At 38.4% G+C, this 17104-nt stretch overlaps 1 protein-coding gene across 1 annotated transcript in view; it reads left to right on the top strand.

The window, feature by feature from the left end:
• The window catches only part of LOC149822394 (PH, RCC1 and FYVE domains-containing protein 1-like), a 55641-nt gene that overhangs the window by 22949 nt on the left and 15588 nt on the right, over positions 1 to 17104 (top strand). The window contains exons 2-3 of the mRNA XM_089980281.1: positions 23 to 193; positions 329 to 475. Coding sequence (XP_089836407.1) covers positions 23 to 193; positions 329 to 475 — 318 coding nt within the window. The remainder of the gene's footprint in view (positions 1 to 22; positions 194 to 328; positions 476 to 17104) is intronic.

The raw sequence follows: 17104 nt of genomic DNA, 5'->3' as shown, positions 1-17104 counted from the left end.
AAGTGTTATTTCTGCATCACAGCCAGGTAATAACTCCAGGCCTGTGTCACCATTCTCAAGGAGGGCAAGCCCTCCACCTTCTACAACTCCAGTTTCAACAATGGGTGGCCTTGCCTTTTCAAAGAATATGGTTGATGCCCTTAAAAGAACAAATGATCTGCTAAACCAAGAAGTCCAGAAATTACAAGCCCAGGTATCTTATGCTTTATTTCTCTCCCTAATCGACTTATCTCCTTTGATTTGTAGCTTTTGGATCTTTTATAGCTTTACATTATACTATTCTGTTTGATCTTAACTGTTGGTTCTTGGTTGATATCATCTCATATAGGTCAAGAGTCTTAGGCAACGATGTGAAGAACAAGATGTGGAGCTTCAGAAATCTGAAAAGAAAGCCCAAGAAGCAGCTTCAAAGGCAGAAGAGGAATTTGCTAAATGTAATTCTGCCAAGGAAGTTATCAAGTCCCTCACTGCAGAGGTTCTCATCTACTCTCTTTAATGCTTCTTAGATGGTATTGTCAATAAGTTAACTTATTATAAAGTAATAATCAAAATTGCCATCACTAAAAAATATTTTCTCAAATTCTTAGTTTCGTACATAAGAAAAATCTCTTTTCACCAATATAACATCTATGTTTAATAGTATTATGTTCTCCATCCATTTCAATGGATGATCTGAATTTTTTGTGGCACGTCTATTGATCTGTTAATGATATCATGTTATTAGGGATTTTCAAGGACACATTTATATGTAGTTCTGTCATGCTATTATAGTTTGATTACAGTGGGTTGCCATGAGGTGTTTTATATAGCAGCAAGCTAGTTCACAAGCAGTTCACATATTTTTTAGTTATAATTGGGATTTGGACCTAGTGATTTTTGTCACTGATTTATGATATGCTGTTAGAGTTTTTGTTGAAGTTAATATAGTATATAATGTAGTTCTTTGTTCTTTTGTTCTTAATGTTAATATATATATATATATATATATAGATATTCATGTACATAGATTGTGTTTTAGGGTCAACAATAAGAGGGGTCAACCCCATACCTGCGAACCTTTCAAAAAACAGGCAAGAGACTAGAATAATTCTCTTTCCTTCAGAGTTTGTTTATGAAATCAGCGGAAGACTACTCTTTTGTTAAATTCAGAAAGGCAAGCTGACAACTTTGGGCACGTTAGCTAAAAGAACCAAAACTCACAATCCATGTTACTTGCAAAACACTTGGAAAAGCCACATTCATTAAAAGAAGTTTCCAAATAGTACAAAATTCGGATATCTCAAGGAAAAATCTGTTACAAAACCCAAAAACGTCAAGGACGTGAGCTAAGAGCAGGAAAAAAGAAGTCTTGAAGTCATCTTGCCATCGCGCCGTCGCCCGTAGTGTACCTAATCATCACCTGTACCCATAGAATGAGTTAGTTTCGCGAAAAACTAGTAGGTGCACAAGAGAGACTACAGAAAACTAAATTAAGTACATTTAATTCAGCATGCTAAGCAGTTTAAAGCAGATATGCAGTTAAACAGGTAAGCCGTTCAAAAACAGGTAGGCAGTTCGAAGCAGGTAAGCAGTTCAAAGCAAGTAAGCAGTGCAACTGTCAAACACAGCATGACGATTCATTTGATCGTAAGCTGTGAACTACTACGCAATAAGCAAGTCTCATGACCCATCAACCAGTGTGAACAGACTTTATGTTTCGATATTACTGGCCTGTGGGTACGCGTAGGCAAAACTTAGAAACAATTGAGAGTAGTTCGTGCATCTGTTATTCTATGTATTTTCAATAACCCGAATAGTTAGTAGAGTCCGCTCCTAAGGGGACGACTTTAGTCGAGAGAGGATTCCCCAAAGGCAGGTAAGCAGTGCCACAGATGCATCCAACTTCTGCAGAAGTCAATGGGATCTACCACCTAGGATAATGTCTGGTAGTCCCTTCCCCTAACTCCAATGACTGAGGATGCCGGATCTTTGCCCGTGGGGTGGTTGTTAACAACCTGTCCATTGGAGTTTTGTACCAATCCATCCTCTCCCTTGACAGAAACACAAGGGCGAATGAGTGCGCCAGGTGTAAATTAACTGACAACTCATTCTATATGCTCTGGTCTTTTGACCTAATGAGCATCTTACCTGTGAAGGCGATCCCATTTTTATATGTTTACAACATTGTGCATTTAACACGGTTCGAGGTCGCACGACCATTTCATACTGCAATAGCTTTGCACGAAGATCTTTAAATTTGGGAAGTTCTGGGAGACACAACAAAGATGTTGCCAGAACATGATAGTTTGACCCTAATCCACTCAAGGTCTGTTGCACCTTGTCTTTATCACTAACAAGACATCCCACAATAGCCAGCTGATCTGTGATGCCCTTCATTTTATTCAGGTACTCCATAATAGACATTGAATCTTTCTTCAGCATTTGAAATTCTCTCTTTAGAAACACGATTCTCGCTTCAGAGATCTGCAAATACATCTGAACTAGCCTGTCCCATAGCTCTTTGGCTGAACAATCATCGGGAATGGCTACAAGAACTTCCTGAGAAAGTGTTGAGGTGATGTATGCCACTAGCGCTTGATCTCTTTTCATCCAAGCAACATAATCTGGATTTTTATGGAGAACAATGGATTGCGCCCCTTTATCATCCGTCTTTTTCTGCGAAGTGAACTCTGGAGGGGGTGAGACCGATCCATCCAGATGTCCAGAGAGATCTTGGCTCCTTATAAAAGGAACGATTTGCCTTTTCCAAGTCAAGAAATTGGAATTATTAAGTTTTTCAAACACCAATTGGCTAAGAAAATTAGAGGAAAGGCTCGATTGCGAGAAAGATGAGTCCATTTGAAGGAATTGTGAAAACAGTCACTCAAATATTTTACCTTTTTTTTTGGATATGATCAGAAAAGGAAACTAATCAAAACTGTATATCAAGGATTGAATCAGTATCAGATTCATAAAATCATTCCAAGGCAAGAGTGTTTCAAACTAAAAATAGTGAAATAGAAATAAAGGTATTTCAGACTGAAACAACACAATATTGAATATCAGCACAAAGGATGGTTTCAGATTAAAAGGACAAAAAATCGTGAAACAGAAATAAAGGTATGTCAACTGAAACAACACAATATTAAAAATCAGCACAGAGGAACGATGACTTTAGATTAAACAAAAACGTGAAACAGGAATCTGCGTCTTTTCACGTCAAGAAAACCAAACAAAAAGAACTCTGTTTGGTTAAAGAAATCCAAACAAAACAGAAATCTGCATCTTTTCTTGTCAAGAGATCGTGGAAAAGGGATCGAGAAAGTGTTCTAGATCTGTTTCAGATTAAGTAGAATCATGAAACAGATCTGAAATAGAAGTGAAGAAGGAAGACGTTAAAACTGACTGATTCTGAGAGAATCAGATCTAAGGAAGAAAAGAGAAGAGGAGACGCTGAAGAAGTAAAGAAAGGAGACGTTAATGTCCTTACCTGGACTGAAAAAAAAGGAAGGACACGCTCAGAAACCGAGATTAAAGAGTCGATATTTTCTTGACTTGAAAACCTCGAATCACCTCTTTGGACAATCCTTCTGGAAAGCAAACTCAGGCCCAGCTTTAACACTGCTCTGATACCATATTCAACTGTGAATATCTTCACGTTCACCTGTGTAGGAAGAGGAAACAAAAGTTGGGAGAAGGGGTTGCAGAGAAAACACATTAGGAATAGCTCAGCGCACTCTCCTTGTATTATGTTTTGAGTATATAACAATTACATAATTTTAGGGTACAAAAATACCCTTTTACAACAAGCATAATTACAATACTTCCAATGTTTGGATCTGGATCCGATCCAATACCAAAGTCGGGTCGGGATCTAATAATGACTTCTTTTCACGGAGGGGGTGAGATCGATCCATCCAGATGACCAGAGAGATCTTGGCTCCTTGTAAAAGGAACAATCTGCCTTTTCCAGGTCAAGAAGTTGGAATTATTCAGCTTTTCAGAGACCAATTGGCTAAGAAAGTTAGAGGAAAGGCCTGACTGTGGGTAGGATGAGTCCATTTACAAAGATAATGGAAAAGAAGAGAGGAAAAAGAAATGCCTAGGCCGAACAAAGAATTCAGTCACTTGAATATTCTGCCTTTTTTTTATTAGGCAGATGTATTATATTCAGGTATGATTAGAAAGTAATTGATCAAACAGTTTTCAAAACAAAACTGAATATCAGAAATTGAATCAGTGCCAACGTGAAAACATGAAACAGGGTCTTGCAGACTAAAACAACACAATGTTGATCTCAGAGAGTATAATATTCAGACTTAAACAGTTCAATAATGAATATCAACATAGAAGTGGTTCCAGATCTTTGCATGAAACATGAGTATGAATAGTTCGAAAAACAGGGAATACCATGTAACCAGTGTTGTTAAAAACGCGCCTCAAGGCGCAAAAAGCGCGCCTCGCCTCAAGGCGAGGGGCTTTATGCCTTGAGGCGCAAGGGTAAAGCGCAAAACCCCTGAGGCGTGCGCCTCATAGGCCTTGAGGCGCACGCCTCGAGGCGAGGCGCGCCTCAGGAAGAGGTGTATACGCCTCAATGCATTTGGTCAAATGAGGGTCAAAACCCTCATTTGACCACAAGTTAGGGCTTAAATAAATGCCTGACTCTAATGAGGGTGAAAACCCTCATTTTTTTCTTACGCCTGTTTTTTTTTCTCACAACAGTCACACTCTCTCGGCTCTCACACAGTGGCGGAGCCAGAAGTTTTTCGTTGGTGGGCAGACTTCGGGTGGTGATGATCGACCTCTATCGGTGGCGCAATGGCTCGAAGCCTCCGTGGTGGTGAAGATCGAGATCGAAAGCCTGTTGCATACTCACGCAGGGTGTTTGATCTCGCAGTACGCCCAAAAAGATATGCAGATTCCTGTTTTTTTTTAGCCATATATGTTATGTCAGAAAATCTTGATCTACGAATCATGCAGATGTGCGTGATTCATAGACCATAGTTGTCTGCTCTGCAGCAGTCGATCTAGTAGTTTGGGAGAGCGCAGTTGGTCCTCAATCTGCCTCGCATTATCGGCTAGATGAAGCCAGCGTGAGCACTTCGTTAAAAAAAACTCTGATTTAGTGCGATGGAGCGTCAGCAACCTGTGTACATCACGCTGCAGATCATCGCTGATCTGCAGCCCTGTGCATAACGAAAAAATTAATACAGTCGTGGTTTGCAATGAATCAATTTGATATACACTCGTAGATTTGCTCAGATCTGAACACCCTGCACAAAACGTAAATTTTTTTATTTCTTGTTTTGGGTCGGTAGCAAATCGGCACCAGCATGGATCAGATCACTGCGAGTCTAGATCTGTTGATCGTTGACATTCAGCATAAGTATTGAAAATAATTTTTCTCCTATACGCTGACCTGCGAAATCAGCAGATTGCACTGTTAGGTCCATTCAGCATGATCAACGGTGAAGTTATTGATTATTAGCTTTACGTGTGTGCTGCAGTATATAGTTAGGTTAATCATTTTTTTTTCTTCATTTCTGCAGATTCTTGTTAGTTTCTTGATAGGTAAGTTTCATATTTATTTTCTAAGTAGCCAGATTTGTTAGGGAATGCTAGAAACTTACTGGAGGTAATTGCTACAACTTGAGGGGCTTAAGTCCACCCATGCAACACACAAAGCTCCAGTTGAGTGCTACCGGAAGAATTTCAAGGATGACCAAAACATGAAAGACACATTTGGGTATAATATCTGAGATTAGAGAACTTAGCGACTTTGAAATGATATTCACACAATTGATCACAAATATATTTACACAAACACCACATCTACTTCACTGTCTTGCTCATCTAAGTAATCGAACTTTCTTGAAGTACAACCAACAGCAGTTTTGCATCAACAAGAATACACGACCCTGACCCTTTCCCTTTACCCACTCAGTGTCCAAAGAAACAACAAAAATAAAAAGGAAAGAATTAGTAAACTTGGACAAAAAAACACCAGTTGTTGCTTCATCAATAAAGCATTTCTTATTTATTTATAATTTTAGATAATTTTTATAGTTTTTTTTAAGTTTTAATACAAAAAAAATTTGAGGCTTACGCTTTGCGCCTCGAGGCTTACGCCTCGCCTCAAATTTTGGTGGAGCGCCTCGCTACGCCTCAACGCTTTTCACAACACTGCATGTAACATTAATTTCAACGACTAAATATCCAGATCAAGGAATCCAAAACGAGAATCCCCTCCCTTTTTTTTTGATGGTTTTGAAATTAGTTAACTGATTCTGAGAAAATCAGATCGGGAAACGAGATTTAGAGAAGAGGAGAAAGAGACGTCAGGGTTCTTATCAGAACCGAAACAGAAAGGAAAAGAGGAAGAAGACGTACGCTGAAATAGGTTCTTACCAGACCCGAAATAGAAAGGAAATAAGGAAGAAGACGTACCAAGAAATCGGGTTCTTACCAGAACCGAAGTAGAATAAAAAAGAAACGAAGAAGAAGACGCGCGCAGAAATCAGGTTGAATAGCGATATTTTCTTGACTTGAAAGGCTTAGATTATCTCCTTGGGCATTCCTTCTGGAAGGCAACCTCAAGCCCAACTTTTAACACTGCTCTGATACCATGTTAAATGTGAAGCTCCCCACATTCACCTGTGCAGGAAAGAGGAAACAAGATTTAGAGAAGAGGCTGCAGAAACTCGTTAAAGGCTCTAGTGTATTTTCATTGTATTAGGGTTCGAGTATATAACTAATACATAATTTTAGGATAGAAAACTACCCTCTAACAATAAACATAATTACAACCAGTGTTATTAAAAACGTGCCTCAAGGCGCAAAAAGCGCGCCTCGCCTCAAGGCGAGAGGCTTTTTGCCTTGAGGCGCATGTGTAAAGAGCAAAACCCTCGAGGCGTGCGCCTCATAGGCCTTGAGGCGCACGCCTCGAGGCGAGGCGCGCCTCAGGCTGAGGCATACACGCCTCAAAGCCTTTGGTCAAATGAGGGTCAAAACCCTCATTCGACCAAAAATTAGGGATAAACCCCCGACCCTTTATGTGTTGAATCAACAATTTTCGAACCCCTCTTTCTGTTTTTTTTCTCACAGCAATCTCTCCCTCTTGACTCTCATAGTTGCAACATTCTCTTTGTCTCTCTCGCGGTGGAGCCGAAACAGGCACGCCTCTCTCGTGGTGGAGCCGAAACAGGTACGTCTCCCTCTAGGCTTTCAGCCGGTTCTCCTGGCAGATGATGGCGTAGCGGGCGAGCCCCTTGGCATTCTCGTGGATGGAGAGCCCCAATCGTGATAAAGTACCAACAGCCCCAATGCACCAGCGGATCCGGTGCCTTCAGCTTGACACAATACCCCGCTGACCACATGAGTAGCCACCGCGGTGGTGAATTGCCGATAAGTTTAAAATAGCACGATTTTATCACGATGATTTCAAATGCCCGTGTCTTACGATAAGAAAACACTATTTATCAGATATCACCGATTTTGAAAATATTGCAGGTTTTTATTGTAATATTAAAATAAGTATCACTGTAAAAACCATTTTTGCAGTATTTTTTTATGTTATTTCTATTTTTGTATTGTATATATAGTTCATATTTAATATATGCTGATACTTTCTCAAGATTTATCCTTACTTTTTAACGTATCGTGAGATTTGGTACATGGGTACAACTACCACCATTGGTGAATAGTGGGATCAAACTTGGATCTGAATCTGATTTGCAGAATATTCAGTTATTTTTTTACTCCTGGGTGTTGGATCCACTGAAAATGGGCAAAACATATTGATCATGATTTCAAGCACGGCAGACCTAAGGCGTAGCGGGATGGGGCCTAGACTGTTTGATGGGTAGTTTAGGTTCAAATCTCATGGGCGTCACCCCCTGCCGAAGCTTGGCAACTCGCTGGGTCGAGGGGTAAGCCCTCGGAGTTTTATGCCGACATGGATAGAGACCGTAGTACGATAGGCTGAGCCAGCATGGCTAGGTCTCTGTGCCGGGGGCAGTTTCTTCGAATAAAAAAAAATGATTTCAAGCACGGGGCTCTCCTTGTCTGGTAGGATCAGCTAGTGCACCTTGTGTTGGGAAGTTGCAGGTTCAAAACCCAATGGTATATTTGTATAACTGGTAGGAGTCTGCCTAACCGCAGCTTGGCTTAAAAAAAATGATTTCAAGCAAGTAAAATGGGTTGAGTGATGCTAATTTCGACCCAGATCTGTTCATATTTGTTTTACCTGATTTCACCCATATCTAACTGTACCTGATTATATATATGTGCTTTGAATTGGACCCAGATTAGAAAATATACTAGTGGACCCAATAATATATGAGCTAGATTTGGTTCGGACTCGAGTTAGAACTCTGATTGATTTGTGTCCTTAACAAACACCATACTTTACTCTTTCTTTTTTTTTAATCCACCAAAATTTGCTCAGGGTCCTCGCCTAACTTCAAGGTGCAAGTATACAAAGTGGGGCTAATGTCTGATATTTTTAGATATTTTTTTATTATTTTTTAAAAGTTTTAAAAAAAATTTTTTGAGGCTTACGCTTTACGCCTCGAGGCTTACGCCTCGCCTCGGTTTTTGGTGGAGCACCTCGCTACGCCTCAACGCTTTTCACAACACTGATTACAACACACTTTCATCATTTGGATCTTGATCCGATCCAGTACGGAGATCAGGTCTGGTCATGCACAGACCCGACTTGGGTCCAAGACCCAGAAACGACTTATTTTCAGGGGGTTCTTTCGATTTTCTGTAGTAGGGGTTCGATTTAGGCGGCTGAAATTCCACTATCTTCTCTTCCTTCTCCCTCTCTGTCTCCTTGTCTTTCTCTCTCATTTTCTCGCTCTCCCTCCCGATCGCCCCTTTACGACAGAGGATCGGTGGTCGGCAAACCTTCTTCTCGCAATAGCAGCAGCCCCCAAGCGTCGGATTCTGAGGTACGGGTTCCTCTCTTGATCCGAATGAGAAAAAGGATGCGAATTCGTTTTTCATACAATATTTTTAGTGAATCCGGTGGAAAAAAAATAGTTATTATTGTTAAATTGTAATTTATAAGACAATGTATTTTCTATATATAAAAGAAGATACATATACATATATATATTTCATATATGTATATGTATTCATCTACTTGTATATATAAAATATATATTTCTTTATTGTATTGGCTGTAGGGGTATTTTAGTCATTTCTACATTTACGCATATTCATGTTTTTGAATATGATTGTAATTCCTCCTTTTTATTTTTTTATTTTTGTAATTTTTTTCATTTCTTATTTTTGTTTTTTTTAAATAATGTTTTTGTACACAGTCAGTGGCTGACTGTGTACACAGTTTTAAAAATATAGACGTTGGGCTGATTCCCAACGTCTTTAATAAGAGCTGTTGGGAATAGCCCAACGTCTCTTAAGTTTGCTTATAAATAAGGGCTATGTGAGCCCATTGTATGCATGTATTAGAGTAAGGAGTTGTCTCCTTAAGCTTATAAACACTGTGCATTTATTGCACTTTCTTTGGTGTAAAGCTTATAAACACTGTGCATTTATTGCACTTCTTTTGTGGTGTAAAGCTTATAAATACTGTGCATTTATTTTGCGTATTGAGTATTTGAAGTATCAAGTTATTTGAAAACTTGATTGTTTGCAAGGATTCTTCACATGGTATCAGAGCAAGGTTGGAGGAAAAAAAAGGATCGTGTGGATTCTCACTTTTTCGGGCGCCTCGAAAAGCGTGCCCTCGATTTTTTTGGTGATTGAAGTGGATTCACTTGTTCATCCAATATTTTAGAAGACTCTTCTATCAAGAAAGGTCTAAAAATCCTTTGTGGTACGTATTCTTTTTCATCATCTCTCCTCTCTAATGGGTGAAAAAGACTCTTATTTTTCTTTCGGCTTCAAACTCAATGGGTCCAACTATCACGTCTGGGCCGGAAACATGGAGGCTCATATTAAAAGAGAAGGGCTTTGGGGTTATGTTCAAGGCTCGATTCCTGAACCGGAGCCAAAGATAACCTTGATGGAGAAAGGAGAAATAAAAATCCTTGAAGGCGAAGAAAGAGCCAAGGCTCTTGAAGACTACATCAAAAAGCATGAAGAATGGGAGATGAAAAATTTTAAAATCCTCTCATGGATTTTCTCATCCGTAGAAACAAGAATTAATGCCAATATTATCAAGTTTAAGAAGGCTTCTCAAGCGTGGGAGTACCTTGAGAAGATGTACACCTCTAGGGACCTGTCTCATAAATATTACCTCCAAAAGTGAGCTCTAACTCTTCGTCAAGGAGAGATGACTATAAGGGAGTATTTTGCTGAACTCTCTTCTATTTGGGATGAGCTCGCTATGCTCGAACCCAAGTGGAGTGGAGAAGCCATAGAGTTTCGTTATAAACAATTGGAGGAAGATAGATTTTTTAATTTTTTGAATGAGCTCAGGCCTGAATTCGAACAAATCCGATCTTCTCTTTTATCTGCCTTCACTTCCCCCTCTCTTGAAGATGTAATTACTAAACTAAGTGGGGAAGAGACTCGTATGGGTATAAGCAAGAACAATCCAAGTGTTCTAGCTACACCTTCCTATAATGAAGAAAATGAAGGAGTTAATGTCGTCTCAAGACCGGGGAGCAACTTAAGGACCTACAAGCCTCCTCACTTCAAAAATCAAAACTCAAGTGGTCAAGGAGGGAAGAAGGATTATAGCAAGCTTTTATGTCATTTTTGTAAGGAACCGGGGCATATCAAGCCTATTTGTCCAAAGTGGAAAAAGTTACTTGCCATGGCTACTACATCCCAACCTCAAAAGGAAGAGTGCTCGTCATCTTCAAATGAAGCTCTTTCATTGCAACAAGTCGTGGATGCACTTCAACCTCTTTTAAAAGGGGCTATTTTCGGAGCTGCCATGTCAACCTCTTCTCCTCTCGATAAAACCTCTTGGCTTTTAGATTCAGGAGCTTCTTTTCACATGACCCCAAGTTTTAGTTCCTTTTCCGAATACTCAAAAAATCCCTCTCTATCTTTTGTTTCAACTGTGGATAGAACATCTCTTAAAGTAAAAGGAATAAGAAATTTTGAAAAACAAGGGTTCGTTATTCCAAAAATTAGATTTATACCCAAATTAAACTTAAATTTGCTTTTTGTTTCTCAACTCTTTGATCATGGGTGTGATATAAAGTTCTCATCTAACAAATGTTAGATACAGGATCGCCGGTCCGGGAGATTGATTGGGGAAGGCTCTAGGAAGGGCGATCTATACTATGTCGATTCCCTTTAAATTTCAAAGAACCCGTTTTGTAATGTTGTCCAACAAAAGGATATTAATGTGTGGCACAAGAGACTTGGACATCCAAATATTACAAAAATTTCTCATTTACCTTTTGTTAAAAGTCTATGTAAAAGTGATTTAACTTGTAATGACTGTATTCTTGGGAAAATGAAAAAATTGCCTTTTTGTGAAATATCTATGTTTACAACAAGACCTTTTGAAATTATCTATTCGGATGTAAGGGGACCGACACCCTTCCTATCAAAAGGAGGCTTTGCATATTATGTCATTTTTGTTGACGACTACACGAGATATTGTTGGATTTATTTTTTTAAACACAAATATGAAGTTTTCTCAATTTTTAAAACCTATCATATGATGATTAAAAATCAATTTAATGAGAATCTAAAAATTTTTAGAACTGACTCTAGTGGAGAATACCTTTCAAGTGAATTCAAAAATTATCTTGAAAGTCATGGTATTCTTCACCAAAGATCTTGTCCCAAAACCCCTCAACAAAATGGATTAGCCGAAAGGAAGCATAGACATATAATAGAGACAACTCGAACATTACTTGTTTCGCAAAACATCTCAAAAGGTTTTTGGGCTGAAGCGGCTTTAGCATCTGTCTATCTGATAAATCGGCTACCTTCTAAAAACTTGAACAATATCTCGCCTTTTGAAAAATTGTATACCAAAGAACCCGACTATAGTCGGTTGAGAATTTTTGGTTGCAAATGTTTCGTTCTTACTGACAAGAATGACAAGCTTTCGCCAAAAGCCATTGCCTGTGCTTTTCTTGGATATTCTGAAACCCAAAAAGGGTTTCGTTGTTATGATATTGAGAATGACAAGCTATATGTTTCCAGAAATGTGAGTTTTATGGAAAATGTTAATGGTTTTGAAAGGAGTGAACCCTTTGAAGAAAACATGGATTACTCCTTTTTATTTGAAATATTAGCACATGATGATGATAGTGATGACTATTTCATTCATAATGACGTCAATGATAAAGAAGATAGCTCTTTCCATCCACCTATCTCCCAACATAGAAGTGAAGGAGCATTGAGAGATCCTATAACATATACCCATAGAGATAAAAACAGTTTTAGGAGTGCAATTGAAAAATTCAGTGAACCTAGTGGGTCCAATTCAACAAATGATGAAAACCTACGAAGAACTGAGAGAAGTAGAAAGATGCCTTCTAGGTTTATTTCATATGATTCGTTTACTCCTAAACATAGAGCTTGCCTTAGCGCCATTCATTCCTATATAGAACCCAAAAACTTCGAAGAAGCCAAAAAGAATGATGAATGGCTGAAAGCAATGGAATGTGAGCTTTGAGTTCTCAACAGGGCAAAGACTTGGGAGTTCCAAGATCTTTCTAAGGGTAAGAAAGCAATAGGGTGTAGATGGTATTTAAGGTAAAAACTAAGAGCGATTGATCTCTTGAGAGATATAAGGCTCGATTAGTTGCAAAGGGATATAGTCAAGAATACGGGATTGACTATGAAGAAACTTTTGCCCCTGTGGCCCGAATGGTCACTGTCCGATGTCTCATTACCGTTGCCTCAATCAACAAATGGAACATCTATCAAATGGATGTTAAAAATGCCTTCTTAAATGGTGATCTGAATGAAGAGGTATATATGGATGCTCCACCAGGAATGGAGACTCCCAAAGGGAAAGTGCTTCGTCTTCGAAAAACACTTTATGGTTTAAAACAAGTCCCTAAGGCTTGGTATGATAGATTTAACTCTGTAATGTTAGAAAATGGTTTTTCTTCATGTTTCACTGACACTGCCTTATTTGTTAGAAAAAACAATGCAGGGATTGTCATTCTGCTCTTATATGTAGACTATGTCACAGGGATTCGGCTAGCAGGGTGTCGCACCCGCGTCGACGCGGGTGCGGGTGCGATACCGGGTGCGGTCAACCCGATCCTGGGTGCGTTGACCGCACCCAGGATCATTTAGGTCCATTTTTTTTGGATTTTTTTTTTTAAATTTGCCCTATAAAATGGGCTGCGAATTTTTTTTTAAAAAAATTCTGCTGACAGCTCCTGTCAGTTGCTGCCTTTTCAAATCCTTTTTTTCGTAAAGGAGAGACAGCTGCTGACAACTCCTGCCTTTTCAAATCCTTTTTTTCGTAAAGGATTTTCTCTCTCCCCTTTATATATATATATTTATATATATATTACATTTTTGCCCCCGCCGCACCCCCGCACTCGGGTTTTTTGGAAGTGCCGAATCCCCGCACCCGCACCCATGTGACACAGTATGTGGATGATATGCTTATAACCGGAAGTGATTCTAAAGGGGTTAAAAGCATAAAATCAATTTTGAAGGATATGTTTGAAATGTCTGATTTGGGATTTCTAACTTATTTTTTGGGTATTGAAGTAGCTTACTCTCATAGAGGGTATTTTTTATCTCAAACTAAGCTTGCCTTTGAGATTATTGACCGGTCAGGTATTACAGATGATAAGGTTTGTGAAACTCCTGCTATAGTAAGAGCCAAAATGAAGATTGATGATGGTATTCCTCTCTCCGATCCCACCCCCTACAGACAGCTTGTGGGATCTTTGATGTATCTGAGTATTACTAGACCAGATATCTCTCATGCAGTTCATACTGCAAGTCAGTTCCAACATGCACCAACATTAGTTCACATGAGTGTCATCTTGCGGATTGTGAGATACATAAAAGGCACACTAAACAAGGGAGTATTCTTATCCTCTTCTTCTGAATTAAAATTAATTGCTTATACTGACTCTGACTGGGGAGGTGACCCAAATAACCGTCACTCCACTACTGGTTTTTGTGTGCTTTTAGGAGACTCGCTGATTTCATGGAGATGTAAGAAGCAGCAAAAAGTGTCTCTATCCTCAACAGAAGCTGAATATCGTGCCATGACGACTACTACAATGAAAATTGTATGGATTCATTAGCTATTAGAAAACATGGAGATCTCAATAGAAGGGCCCACCAAGCTATGCTGTGATAACAAGAGTGCAATATACATTGTCAAAAATCATACTTTTCATGAGCGGACTAAACACATTGAGATGGACTGTCACTATGTTCGGGAAGTGTATCTGAAAGGAGTTATAGATCTTCCATATGTAACTTCAGAATATCAGTTGGCAGATTTCTTCACCAAAGCTTTGTGTGCTCCGCGATTCAATTTCCTCCTTGGCAAACTTTCGGTCATCTTGCCCTAAGTTTGAGGGGGGTGTTAAATTGTAATTTATAAGACAATGTATTTTCTATATATATTTTATATATATAAAAGAAGATACATATACATATATATATTTCATATATGTATATGTATTCATCTACTTGTATATATAAAATATATATTTCTTTATTGTATTGGTTGTAGGGGTGTTTTAGTCATTTCTACATTTTACGCATATTCATGTTTTTGAATATGATTGTAATTCCTCCTTTTTATTTTTTTATTTTTGTAATTTTTTTCATTTCTTATTTTTGTTTTTTTTATATAATGTTTTTGTACACAGTCAGTGGCTGACTGTGTACACAGTTTTAAAAATATAGACGTTGGGCTGATTGGGAATAGCCCAACGTCTCTTAAGTTTGCTTATAAATAAGGGCTATGTGAGCCCATTGTATGAATGTATTAGAGTAAGGAGTTGTCTCCTTAAGCTTATAAACACTGTGCATTTATTGCACTTTCTTTGGTGTAAAGCTTATAAACACTGTGCATTTATTGCACTTCTTTTGTGGTGTAAAGCTTATAAATACTGTGCATTTATTTTGTGTATTGAGTATTTGAAGTATCAAGTTATTTGAAAACTTGATTGTTTGCAAGGATTCTTCACAATTATATGCTTGCATCAGGAATATTTCTCTTATTATACAACTATGTATATGTGTATAATGTGGACCAATATTCTTGATCAAATGGTTAAGTATAAAACCTTATCTACTTCTGTACTTAACCATTTGTGGTGTGTTTTAACTGAGTAATTATATGGGCTTATAAATTAGTCCTAATAAGCAAACCCGCATCATTGTAGTGTCACTTGCATAGAAACAAAGGCATTTTCAATGTTAAAGATAACAAGTTTAACGGATCAGATAGTCTGGCGTATTACTGCAAATAAACATATTGGTTAGAAAATTTTCTTACTGAGCTTTAATAGGTGGATAAATAAGAAAGAATGATCAGATGGTCCTCGGTCAAACCTCTGCAGGGGCAGAGGGCCAATGCCCAATCTTTGGTAGTAATTGATACAATGAAGGCCACTGACAGCTGGCCTGATATGTGGGGTGGTTTGATCACAAAATGGCACAGTAGATGTAAAATGGCATTTTCAACCAGGAGAAAGCTTGACAAATCAGTTTAGGCTTTCTGGATTCTATTGTGCATCTAGGTGTATATGCAACTTGATGTGGGAGTTCTTTTCTCAGGCTCAGCTGGGCGGGGTTTGAACCCCTAGCCGACGGGGTCGGCAAGGCTATAGGCCTATAAAAAAAATGTGATGAATGAATTATATTTTTGAAAACAAAGTTTTTATAAAGAAAAAGACACTTGTTTTGGACAGGCGGGTGGCTTGTTTGGGATCAGCCGGGTCGGGGCTGAACCCTAGTCGACGGTGTCGGCTAGGCTTGATAAGCCAACTAAATATATATATATATATTCAACACTTATGTTATTTAAGTTTGGAATTAGATATTTAATAAGCATGTTAAAATTCCAGAATTTTCTTATATACATGTGGGTTGATTTGAATACATGTTGTGAATGAAAACTTTCACATACTTTGAACTGATGTGACATACTTAAGTATTATGCTATACGAAGTTTGTTTCAAGTGCATGCGTATACAGGAATTAATATATGTTTCACACGTACATGGATTGTTCACTTGTCCAAATTGAGATGATTCATGAATGAAAATATGTAAAAGCACATGCACATGAATTTTGAACACATGCATATGAATATTGTTGGCTCATACACATGATTAAATTGATATATATGGATACGCATCAGAATGCATATGGCTATTATTGTTGCATGCACATTGTTATGTTGGCATACATGAATGTACATTGAAAGCATGTTGACGTTATGTTATGTGGGACATAGTGTTATGTTTTTTGCATATGGTGCAACGATGGTTGAAATGAATCATCGTGGGCCAGGTGGGCCTCGAGCTATGGTTTGCTCCCTCTTTATTTACTTTTAAATGCATCGAAAAAAAAATCACATTTATTTTGATTGCACTATATTCCATTGTTCTATGTGTTTCCACGGGCGGGAGTCTCGTGATGGTTCTCGCAGGGGTAGATGCAAGCTTTTGCCTTTGCTTTTGCATACTGATTTGCAAAACTTAATAATTAGCCTTTAATAAAAAGATAATGAATAAGAACAATGTAATATACATTCTGATATTTCTTATCGGAAGAATGTGAATCTTAGAGATTCGGTTTTGGGGGACCACGAGGATACAAAAACTCCCTGGGCTTTACTTTGACCCATGAACCCGATATTGAGGTTCTTTCTCCTGGCTACGGTTTTAGAGAGTCCGCCACTTTACCTGGGGGTGGTATGTTCGGCACAACTGTTGTTTTGGTATACCAATAAAGTGACACTATTGGATGTGGAGGTCATTAGTGTCCCAACATTAGATGTGGAGGTTTAATGTTCCGAAGGTGATTCGATCGAGGGCTAAGTTTGGAACCTAGTAAATAAAATCCAACTTGTGTGCTAAGCTACCCTGTGAACCTATATAACGCCCCAAAATCTTAACCCCAAATTTTGAGATTTTTTTTTTAATACAGCGGAAACAAGTCATACCATAGGGTTAAGCATTCT

This window comes from Nuphar pumila, chromosome 11 (genome assembly GCF_984573655.1).
Source record: "Nuphar pumila chromosome 11, dmNupPumi1.hap1.1, whole genome shotgun sequence".
NCBI classification, from domain to species: Eukaryota; Viridiplantae; Streptophyta; class Magnoliopsida; order Nymphaeales; family Nymphaeaceae; genus Nuphar; species Nuphar pumila.
Note: the sequence above shows the minus strand (reverse complement) of the source record. Positions and strands in the feature narration are given on the sequence as shown.